Source organism: Haliotis cracherodii, unplaced genomic scaffold, assembly GCF_022045235.1.
Source record: "Haliotis cracherodii isolate W230 unplaced genomic scaffold, xgHalCrac1.p SCAF_20, whole genome shotgun sequence".
In the NCBI taxonomy this organism is placed as follows: Eukaryota; Metazoa; Mollusca; class Gastropoda; order Lepetellida; family Haliotidae; genus Haliotis; species Haliotis cracherodii.
This window is the reverse complement of record NW_027266276.1, coordinates 6379299-6391867: the sequence shown is the minus strand read 5'-3', so window position 1 is coordinate 6391867 and position 12569 is coordinate 6379299. Positions and strand designations below refer to the sequence as shown.

Sequence of the window (12569 nt, the reverse complement as noted above, 5' to 3'; positions counted from 1 at the left end):
AACCGTCTAAATGCCAGAAAATACCGGGAGAAATAAGAAAACATCGACATACTTTATAGTGAAACAATACAGTATATCGCGGTATCAAAGTAATTCGCTCAAAGCGTGCGAGAGAAAAAAACACGTGCAGCCTGTAGTCTTCATGGAGTCATGACGTAGAGGGGAATGTGCGAGTAATTCTCCATTCCTTAAAAATAATGGAGCAGGGGCCGAGGCCCATTATTTTGAAGGAATGGAGAGTTACGAGGATATTCCCCTACTTAAAACTCATCCCTACTTTTACACTTTGACAAAATGTTCTGTAGTTGAAAATATTTGAAAAATTCAAATGCTGCTTCAAGATAATGTACAGTTGACAAGCAACTCACCATTCCTGAAAAATAATGGAGCGTTCAAACAATAGAATGACGTCACAGATGTGTTTTGATTGATAATCTAAACAAATTCTCATCGCCTCCCCAGAAGCTCAGTGGGAAAACAGTGGGTTACAAATATGTGAGGTTGCAGGTTCGATTCACGTCATGGATTTTATATGTCTCAATCAGTTTCTGACTTTTAACCAATCACACAATTGTGTTCACATCATCAAGAGAAAAGTTTTTAAAACGTTAAATTTCACGGAATGCCCGCTTACCTGGGCATACTTTAGCTAGAAAGCCCTTACCCGGGCATTCTGAGGGAATAACTCCTTAACGGATTTACCCGAGAAAAGTCGAACATCGTTGGAGGTTTATAAGGCTTTAGACTGGGTCACCTCTCCTTGTCGTGGGTTCGAATTCCTGATTCGGACCAAAAATGTTGCTTGGCCTGTCATTACCATACCTATCATTACCATATCTATCATTACCATACCTATGCTCGTGGTTTTAACCGAAGCTGCAAGCATCAACAACACCTGTTGCTTTGGCTTCATTTCAATAAACTCCAAACTCAACAATAACTCATATTTGATTTCAGTATTTCACACTGAATCAACAACAAGCACTAACTCCACCCCAACCGCCTCCATTACCCCCCCCCCCCCCCCCCCCCCTCACCACTACTAGCCCCACCCTAACCCCCACTACCCCACATACCCCTACGTCTACAACTGTGAAATCGACATTGTGTCATGTGAGTGAATGCACGTACATTTTCGGTGTGATTATCATGCATGATTTTGAAAATCACGAGTCCTGAATTCACGAATACTTGTGACATCATTTGCATTGCTTCAACCGCTTTCTAAACAGCAACCAGACGACCAAAGAAACATAACCAAAACATTCCAACAAAAGCCTGAGCCATTTTATTGGTCCAAGTTACATGGATAGAGCCAAGTAGGTGATTTTCTGCTTTGAATTTGATCAGAGGTGCTGTTGGATATGTAGGATGATTTGCTTCAGGTCTTTTCCGCTCCAATCGATGATGACGTAACAAAGGACATGGTGAAAGACAAAATAGCTATTCTCAAACTCATCGTCGATAATATCATGGTGACAAGACAGAAGTTGTGCAGACGGTTTTCAGTATCACCAGCGGGTCTGTTACAGGCCATTTAAATTTACATTTTGTTTGTCATGAGAAATCGCAGACAGAATTTCAATCTCATTAAAATCAGATCTTAGTTCTTGCTACCGCTAAACAAAGATCTGAGGACATCCCATTACGGGTCATGTCAGACTGACTATTCGCGAACTTTGACCGACCAATTAAATGACTGACAAGAAGTCGACATTAGCCCATCAGATGCAACTTTCTCGTGCTTACGGCACTAATTTCAAACTGGCAACTACGCTTCGAGACATATTTTAACAAATTCTTGATTAAAAATTTGAAACCTGAACACAGGAACATTCTGGAATGGCTAATAGATGGTCTAGATTGTATGGATTCAGTCGTTAAGCCTTTAACTATCGTTCAGAATACCCCGTAATACAGTTTTCCTTGTTTAGCGGTAGCGAGAACTTAGATCTGATTTTAATGAGATTAACAGAAATTTGGACTATTCCACGTGGGTCTGTTCTGTGGTCCTTGACATGAATGGAGCCACTTCATCCGACTTCCTCGTAGAATATATTAGTTGTCGATCAGCTACGCACTGAAATAAATAAAGAGATTATCATTTATAATGATCGCAAATAGTTGTGAAGGTTGGTATCTTTCAGCCTTTGTCATATTGTTACAGATTGTTTCACTGGTGTTCCCCTGGACTTAAGCAATATATCTCTCTTACTTTGGCCTGATGTTCCCTCCAAAAATTTGCCCTGTTCTCGTTGTTGCTGTCTAACCTTTCCAACCACAGGTAGTAAGCACTTTGTTAGATGAATTTTGTTATTTCCATGATTCGCAAAAAAAATGACTTTGAGAATTAAAGGCCAGAATGAACATATTCAATTGTTATTGGTGCTGTAACGTCTGACATACTGTTTAAGTGGAGTTCAACCCGACGAACCTACTCCTGTGCTGAAGTCAGTACAACGGAAACTGAACATAGACTTACATGATACACCCACGATGTATACGGACAAAATGCAGAGGAAATGAGGCAGTGACCTGGGCGCGGCTGACCCATCGGTTGTAGACGTGGTTGTAGACGTGGTTGTAGGCGTGGGCGTTGTGTCGTTGGGATTGAAACAAGCGTTGCTTGACGTCAGTGTGAAAAACTGAAAAGAAATTAACTTGTTCGGTAAGTTTATTGAAATAGGATCAAATGGGGTGGACGTCGTTGATGCTTGCACCACGAGCATAGGTATGGTAATGACAGACCAAGCATCATCACGGGGCCGAATCGGGAATTCGAACCCACGTCAAGGAGAGTTGGCGCAGTGATTTAAGGCGTTGCAAATCGCGATGTGTGTTAGATAATAAGATAGTGTAAGTCGACTATGCGTGTCGTAAGAGGCGACTAACGGGATCAGGTAGTCAAGCTCGATTACTTGATTGATGCATGTCGTCGATCCAAATTGCATGGATCGATGCTCATGATGTCAATCACTGGATCATCTGGTCCAGACTCGATTGTTTACAGACCGCCGTCATATAGCTGGAATATTGCTGAGTGCGGCGTTAAACAACAAACAAACAAGATGTTGTTATATGTTATCTGGCCGGTTTGTCAGATCTACACTCAGAGAGGCAAAACGGAGTAAATATTTGACTTTAACTAAAACTTGAAGGAATTATGATCAGCTTCTTACATAATTCGCGCTGCCCTGAGGATTCTCTCCTTGTGCCGTGAAGTTTCCCGGTTCATTCGGGTCACAAACAAGTGTTACCGTAGATGTTCTGAAAGAAATACACGCATGTAGTTAGTTCGGTTAACTTGCTTCAGAACCGTGAAGATCCGGGTTAGAATAGCTCTTCAGAGGCGACAAACGGGATCGGGTGGTCAGACTCGCTGATGCATGTCATCGTATCCCAATTGCGTGGATCGATGCTCATGATGCCAATCACTGGACTGTCTGGTCCAGACTCGGTTATTTCCAGACCGCCGTCATAGAGCTGGAATATTGCCGAGTGCGGCGATAAACAACAAGCAAACTAACAAAACTTGCTCCAGCACAACGGACCTGTGTAAATGTAATTGGATTATGATCATTTTTTAAATAAATATCATTTATTGGTTTTACAGATCTGTCTTCCAAACATTTTAGGAATGTTGATTGCGTTTGGATTGTTTATAACATATATTTACTTTCCCCAAGTATGCTCATGAAGTTTTCTTCATGGTGAATTTCAAAACAAGGAACAAATACTTCTGTGAAAATTCCAATTTGACATTTTCGTTGACATTTTTGAAAACGTATGTTATGATACTGATATATTCTTCGGCCGTAGTGTTCCCTGGCGACTCCTGGTTTGTTTATTTTACTTGTCATAAGCACAGCCATTTCATGGAATTCTCGTAGAGCAATATTTCCGATTTCGATTATATTTAAGGCCACGCGTTCTATCCGTTACTGTCTTAATTACATGTTTTCAACTCTCCTTTAGAGGTTCCAGTAGAGGTCCATAACTCCTTTGGTCCTCTGGACATGGAGGTAACTGCATCTCCACATGATACTGATAGGAGTACTACAAAGTCTTCCTCACGTTCGCGTGACATTTCTCCTGTGGAAGCCCCACCATGAATCCACAAAACATTGTACAATGGAATTGCAGAGGTCTTAGGAAGAATTTTAATGAAATACAACTTTTGATCCAAGATTGTAAAACGTCAGCTCTTTGTCTCCAAGAAAGACACAGATCTTTTTGATATCCGTCAGTACAGTTCTTACCACTCGTTTTCCCTTCCTGGTGATAGAGCTACAGGAGGTTCTTCTGTCCTGGTGAAGCAGAGCATAATCCATAGCCCTGTTCCACTCAAAACTACTCTTCAAGCTGTTGCTGTCCGTGTTACTTTGAACATAGTGTTTACACTGTGTTCACTGTATCTTCCACCTTCCTCAACTATCCGTCAATCAGATCTTCAGACTTTGTACGATCAGCTCCCGAAGCCCTGTCTCATCATGGGCGATTTAAACGGTCATAATCCCCTATGGGGGAGTACTGACATACATAATAAGGGAAAAGTCCTTGAAGATTTTATCTCAAACAATGATTTATGTATCTTCAATGATGGTAATACCACATATCTTCAACCACCTTCAACAAGGTGGAACTTTACAAAGGCCGATTGGTCTTTATTCCAAACACTATGTTCTGAAAAACTAAAACCCGAAAGTTTCAGGAATGTTCCTGATCCTATACAACTTTTTTCAGATATATTGAATGCTATTGGAGTCGAAAGCATTCCTAAGTCCTCTGCAAACCCCCATATACGTAAACCATGGTTCGATAATAATTGTAAACAAGCTAGGAAAAATAGGAAGAAAGCTGAAAAATATTTCCGACGACATCCTACTGTCCACAATTTGAATAAATCACGGGCGCTAAAGCGAGACGTACGTTTAAACAAAATAAACGTCAATCCTGGAGGAACTATGTTTCAAAAATTAATTCCCGCACACCTATGTCCAAGGTGTGGAACATGATACAAAAGATTAAGGGAAAAGGGTCAAAATCTGGAGTTCACCATCTCAAAGATGGTAATACACTTTTAACTACTAAAACTGAAATAGGCAACAAACATGGTAACACTTTGGCAAATCAATCCTCATCATCAAACTATAGTCCTCAATTCCAGAGGTTTCAAAAACAGCAGGAAAGGAAAACAGTAAATTTTAACTCTGATAATGGTGAGGACTACAATGAAACATTTTCACTCCATTAATTATATACTGCCCTAGGGCAATCTCATGACACTGCAGCAGGAGCCGACAACATCCACTATCATCTCCTGTAACACTTGCCCGATTCATGTTTGGAAACTTTACAGAGCTCCAGATAAGCTGCGTATCTGCGTGAAATACGCATCAGAAATGCAGAAATACGCAGTAAAATATAATCCAAGCGTATCAAATACGCAACGAACATTACAGATACGCTACAAAAATAAAACTTGTGCGTATTCCGTCAACCTTGCCAAACTCCATGATGACAGTTACATCATGATCATTTGCCATCACACTTTCTTGTGGAAGTATCGTGGTATTTTTGAGTCCTATAAAGCTCTCGAACCCACACGACACCAGTTTGCAGGGACTAGATGAATAGTGTTTATAAATATTTAACTTAAATACCCACATCTGTAAAAACTAGTGGGTAACAGAAATTTGAATACGCAGATTGAATTACTGATACCCAATGATTTTAAAATGCATGGGTAAAATACCCACAACACCAAAAGCTTATCTGGAGCTCTGACTTTACTTAATATATTTGATGAAATATGGACAAGTGGAAATTTCCCTCCTTCGTGGCACAATGCTATTATTATTCCTATACCAAAAGGCTGGACGGAATCACACAGATCCATCCAACTACCGTCCAATATCATTAACTAGCTGTGTTTGTAAAACCATGGAGCGCATGGTCAACAGTCGATTAGTCTGGTACCTGGAGACCAATAACCTCCTGAGTGACATCTAGTGTGGTTTCCGAAAAAACAGAAGTACCATTGACCATTTGGTACGTTTAGAATCGTTTATTAAATATTCCATTGTCAACAAACAACATACTGTATCAATCTTTTTCGATCTAGAGAAAGCATATGATACAACATGGAAACATGGTATTTTAAAAGATTTGCATGAATTTGGATTGAGGGGCAGATTACCTCAGTTCATATCTCAATTTTTAAACAACAGACAATTTCAAGTACGAGTGGGCTCTACCCACTCAAACAGAATTCAACCACACATCACTGCAGCTAAATTGGATTTAAATATTATATCACCTCACCGTCTTCTGTCTTCTCCTCCCTGGCAGATGGTGAAGCCAGAAGTAGACCTCACTCTAACCAATCTAAAAAAGGCGGATACCAATCCTTTGGTATATAAACAATCATATAACCAATTACGCTCAAAATATAATTCTCACAGGTCCATTTTTACAGACGGGTCCAAGGATGGTGGCAAAGTTGCAAGTGCCACCAGCATTGGATCCAGAAATGTCTCCTCAAGAATACCAGATACAAGTTCAATTTTTACTGCTGAGGCCAAAGCTATCTTTACAGCTTTGACCTATATCAATCATCAAAACCAATCTTAAAATTTCATCATTTTCTCCGATTCATTGTCATGCCTTCAGGCACTTAAAAGTGTCTCCTCAAATCATCCTATAATCCTTGACATTTTAGAACTCTACAAGGATCTTTCTACTGGCCAATGTGACATCGTCTTTTGCTGGTTACCAAGTCATGTAGGCATAACAGGTAACTCAAAAGCCGATACTGCAGCTAAAGCAGCTCTTGACAAACCGTTATCTCCACTTCTGATCCCGTACAGTGATTTCAAACCAACCATCAAATCTTATACTCGGGATCTCATGCTAAAGAGGTGGGACACCCAAGTAGGAAGCAATAAACTACACGAATTGAAACCAACAATCGGTCATACCTACTTGGGTTGTCAGTCAAGACATGACGAGGTCGTTTACCACGGTGTCGTATTGGCCACAGTCGGTTCACACACGAATATCTGCTTAAGACAGATGAGGACGAACCTCCTAAGTGTATTCCTTGTGATGAAAGGTTCACCGTCAAGCATATATTGCTTGACTGTGTGGACTTAGCAATCGCAAGGGATTCACATTATCAAAGTGTAAATCTAAAAGATCTCTTATCCCGTGTCAGCGGGCATCTCATCATAAATTACTTGAAAGAAATTGGTCTGTATAATAAATTTTAAATATGTATGTAAATAATTAAATGCTTGTTTTTAAATTTGGTGTGATGCTATTAGCAACTGACATTATTAAAGGCTCTGTCCAGGAGGTTAAAGTACCGTAAAAATATTGTCCCCCCTGTGTGACACGTAATTCTATCATAATCAATGTAACTATCATCAACCAGTGTTTTAAGCCAACTCATTGATGAGTATTTTTTAGCATTGGCTAGTATTGTGCACAACCATCAGTGACTAAAGTGATGACGTAAATCCTGCTAAGGTATCATGCAGGAAGCAGAGGTACTGTAAGTCCCCATGATACCCAGCGAGGTGGTCTAGCTTTGGTTACTGGTGGCCTATAGCCTGTGTTTTAAACTGTATTAATGATATTGTTATGCTCAAATATGTTTCATCAATTGTTTTTAAATATAGTATGCTCCAATATGATTCATAAATTGTTTATAAATATGACATAGCATAAATAACAAAATTGTGTGTATATTAGCTTGGTCTCGTCGCTATATGGCTGAAATAATGCCGATGCGACATTAAATTTTAACTCACTCACTCACTATAGGAAAAATAAACTTGTGGCGTGAACAAACCATAACTGAACCTGGGTTCGAGCCAATGCTTTAACCACAAGGCTACCCAAACGCCACGATATACTGATGAGTGGAACTATCATCTACCAGCCACTGGTGTGTCTGGTTGAGACTCGATTAGTGTTTGGTTGGTTTGTGGTTTAACGCTGCACTAGGAACTATTCCAGCAATATGACGGCGGTCTGTAAATAATCGAGTCTGGACCAGACAATCCAGTGATTGATATCATGAGCAGCGACATGCAACAACCAAGTCAGCCAGCCTGACCACTCGATCCATTAGTCGCATCTTACGACAAGCATGGTCGCCTTTTACGGCAAGCAAGGTTGCCAAATACATAATCTACTCCGGACCCTCACGGGTCGACTCGGTTATTGACGGCTTCGAAGCAGATATATAGCTGAGTGTGCCGTAAAACAGCTTTCACTTACTCGCTCTACCCAAAGACGGAATGTGTGAAAGGTTTACCTTGTAGGACTGCCAAGTGATGTATATACCACCTGCCATCCGTTGGTTGAGTTCTTGAATACTGTCGAGTTCGCAGCTCCTAGGCTGAAGGACATCGTCGAATTGTCAGTCTGACATACCTACAAACAACAACGTCAGATGAAGTGAATTGCTTCAGATCCAAAGCAAATGGTAACCACGGAGCGAAAATGATTGTTATCATATATGTGAAGAGTGACAGTCAAGAACCTGCATCGCTTTGGGCTTTCCTCCGGCCAAATGCTACACCTCAGTGATTTTACAGTTGAAATACTGTTGAAAGTTGTTGATGTATGAAACATAACAAGTATATTTTTAAAGACGACTTGAATGCTCGCATTCTGTGAGTCATTTTGCTCCAATTGTGAGAGGAAAACACATTTCCTGTCAATATATTTTACGCACGCTTCAGTGACTATTGCGGAGTGTGTTTTTGTTAGTTTTGTTTGTTTGTTGTTTTACGCCGCATATTCCAGCTACATGACGGCGGTCTGTAAACAATCGAGTCTGGACCAGATAATCCAGTGATTGATATCATGACCCTCGATCAATGCAATTGATATCGATGACATGCTTCAACCAAGTCAGCCAGCCTGACCACCCGATCCCGTTAGTCCCCTTTTACAAGCATAGTCGCCTTTTACGGCAAGCATGGGTTACTGAACACCTATTCTACCCCGGATCATCACGGGTCGCGGAGTGTTTGAGTTCGGTTTTTATACCGTATTCAGCAATAGTTCAGAAATATTACGGCTTTAAATTTTGTATTCGCGTGGGTAACCGAACAAACGCTTCAACTACAACGCTGTCTCATGGCCCCCGGTCATAGCGGCGTTAAAATTCATCTATTTGCACATTCGTACAAATGTACCACGTTGCCAATCTTATGTACTCATATTCTATGTAATATATAATTTATGTCAGTCGTAAGCTTATGGGCAAAGTATGCTCATACGTTGGCACTCCGAAACGCTGAAATATGTTCTGCACACACAGTATATATACTTTTATCATATAATGGGTAGGTTTCTCGGCAGGATAAAGCCAACGGATAAAAACGATATCCGTTGGGGTCATATGCCGATAGAGATGCAAAAATCAAAGGTCAAGTAGGGACTACTTTCACTGTTTATTAACAAACATGGCGTCGCCCTCGTCATTCGGCGATCGAGTCAGAATTAACCATCGGGCATCTGGATAAAATACAGGGATAATTGCTATCATTATCAAAAGAACAGTCTAATAAACTGTAAATAAGTGTCTAACTGGGACGTAGCTAAGGCATTTTATAAGTTTTTGGCAACTTTGGAGATATAAATTTCGAAACAATTTTTGGAGGGCACGAGGCCTAGCCAAGCGGGATCAGCAGCCATATCTGTTCTTTTGGACCTCTGCGGCTTGAAAACTTCTCCACAAATCAAAATGCATCTGACTACACTTTTTAACGTTATGACAGGACAGACCGACTGTCAACAACGTCTGACCGTGGTCGTGACGTCTCATAGACTAGGGTAAGAGTAGCTTCCCTTTGCAAAGGGCAGTTACTCAGTCGGACAGACCGATGGATTGCCGCTAAAGGCAATTAAAAACAATTGTTGTACAGTTTTGCGTATATGTTGCTTCGCCACTGTATAAAAAAAACAGATTTCAGTTGGCTACTGTCACTGTCCGACTGACACATCACTTACCCTGCGACGTAATAAATATTAATGCGCGCATTCCAGGAAAACTCGCAATGTTTCGGTAATGTTTGTGAGAGAGGGAAAGCGATTTTGCAGCACAGAATTAAATAATGACATTATATGATAAAGAGGTTATCACGCTTGTATATTTGAATCCCAGCATTTCTGTAAGATACAATAATGACAGGGAAACATTATTTCCTTGCATTAACCATTGACGAGTGAGTGAGTTGGGTTTAACGCCGCTTCTTGCAACATTCTAGTTTTATCACTATGTGTCAGCTTAATGTGGGAAGAGGGTATTAGTGAGTTGGATTTAACGCCGCTTTTAACAATATTCCAGTTGTATCGCGGCATGTGGGAGGAAAGCCCCAAGTGATGCAGATCTCAGACGTTTACCACTTCGGTGAAACCCACAATCACGGGTATGGTGCTGACAAACCTAGAAACATAATTGGGGCGAACCGGGATTCGCACCCACAATCATAGGTTTCTGGCGTGCCCAAGGGACGCAAGTCTGCACAGTGATCCGCGACGACTTAGACGAATGGGCCACCCGTGCCCCCAGTGTGGGAAGAAAGCCGAAGTGATGCAGGTCTCAGACGTTTACCACTTTGGTGAAACCCACGAGCACTGGTTTAGAGCTGACAGACCTACGAACATAATCGGGGCGACCCGGGGTTCGAGGCCAAAATCGTAGGTTTCTGGCGTACCAAAGGGACGCAACTCTGCACAGCGAATGAATAAGTTTTCAATAGCCCAATACACAGCCACCTCAGAAGTAAATTGTTGGTGTATTGAACAATACACCGAGGAAAGTACATCCTCGATAATACATAGTAAAAAAACCATTATTTTCCCATTTTTATGTCAAGTACAATGGACCCTTTCACTACCATCGTGACGTCCCCACCTCTTCTCCCTAATGGGTAAGAAACGTACAAAAAAAATTCTCGCTCACGGATGTTTTTTGATGGAATGGCTATTTTAGCGTGTATTTCCTAACGGACTCAAATCGAGGCTATATCGGAGAATCAGTCGAGGGTATTTATCAGAGTATGGCGGATATATAATACACTGAGAAAGTACAGGAATAATTAATTTATATCCCGTTCTTGGTGAAGTGGTGTAAACGTATCACAGGAAGGAAAATAATTGAATTATAACACAAATCACAACAACAAATTAACGTAATTAGAGATTCTGACAATTCTAGAAATAAATCATGGCAAAACAGGGATTGGTAACACTATCAGAGGTTTCTGGTACGCCATAGGGACGCAACTCTCCACTGTGAAATGTAGCGCTTGAAGCGATTGGACCACGACCACCCGTGCCCTCATAAAGCACTACTTGACGAAGAATTATATAAATTTACCGCAACGTCTTGACACGGGCCAGACCCGTTTGAGAAGCCATCACAAGGGCTGTAGGAGTAAAAAAAGGCACCAGCTGGTCCTGGCACGTCTTGGAACCTGTAGCGAAAGTCAATAACAGTGAGTGGGTGGGTGAGTGAGTAAGTGGGTCAGTGGTTGAGTGAGTGAATGTGTGGGTGGAATGTTGAGTAATTGAGTTCATTGTGGCTGGTTGGTTAGTTGTTTTACGCCGCACTCAGCAATATTGCAGCTATATGACGGCGGTCTGTAAATAATCTAGGCTGGACCAGACAATAAAGTGATTGATATCATGAGCATCGATCCATGCAATTGGGATCGATGACATGCTTCAACCAAGTCAGCGAGCCTGACCACCGGATCCCGTTAGTCACCTTTTACGACAAGCATAGTCGCCTTTTACGGCAAGCATGGACTACTGAAGACCTATTCTACCTCGGAATCTTCACAGGTCAGCTTAATGTGGGAGGAAGGCTCGAACTGATTCAGTGAAAACCACGAGAACGAGCTGGCAGATAAAAGATATATATGTAATTTGGCTCAGGTCAGAGTTAACAGTGACCGCTAAACATTTGAACTGGCAATGTATGGAAAATTACATTTTGGTTTTAGTAATATAAATGATGCTTTGGTGGATTCCGAACCATAACTGACCTGGGTGTTCCGTTTCTGCTGGCGAGAGGTGAAAGGTCTAAAAGTCCTTGAGAAGTCTGGCAAGCACAAGGACTGATCTGCGTGCAAGTCTCAGACAAACTCGGCGAGACGAGCACAATGCCTATGAAGCATGCTACAGCCGCTGTTTGTATCATCCTGCGGTCCGACATCTGTGAGTGATGTGACCAGGAAGTTATGAAACTATTATATAGCAACTGGCCATGTCACGTGGTGGAGTACGTATACACACTGCAAACATGAAAACGTCGGGTTTTTTTTCGTATATGGTCATTGGACTGAAAAACGACTGAAAAATCATTAAATTTGATTAATTGGTTAGCGTCTATAAAGTGTCCGGAAAAGCGTCGAGTTTTTCAAGCGTAAAATGGGCGGAAAAACGATGCTTTTTGCTCCGCCTTGTACAACTGTTAGCGGCCAATCAGATGGCGCTGGTCCCCCGACGCACGTGATGCCTAAGGCTTCCTTTCGGAAGCATTA

At 41.3% G+C, this 12569-nt stretch overlaps 1 protein-coding gene across 1 annotated transcript; it reads right to left on the bottom strand.

Moving 5' to 3' along the window:
• Window positions 1–1984: 1984 nt before the first annotated feature.
• LOC139470464 (uncharacterized) lies at window positions 1985–12241 on the bottom strand. Its single transcript, XM_071252871.1, has 6 exons — window positions 12072–12241; window positions 11402–11498; window positions 8324–8442; window positions 3180–3267; window positions 2439–2645; window positions 1985–2080 (listed from the first exon to the last, which is right to left on the bottom strand). The coding sequence occupies exons 1-6, from the start codon at window positions 12239–12241 to the stop codon at window positions 1985–1987; spliced, it is 777 nt and encodes a 258-aa protein (XP_071108972.1).
• Between the last annotated feature and the right edge of the window lie 328 nt (window positions 12242–12569).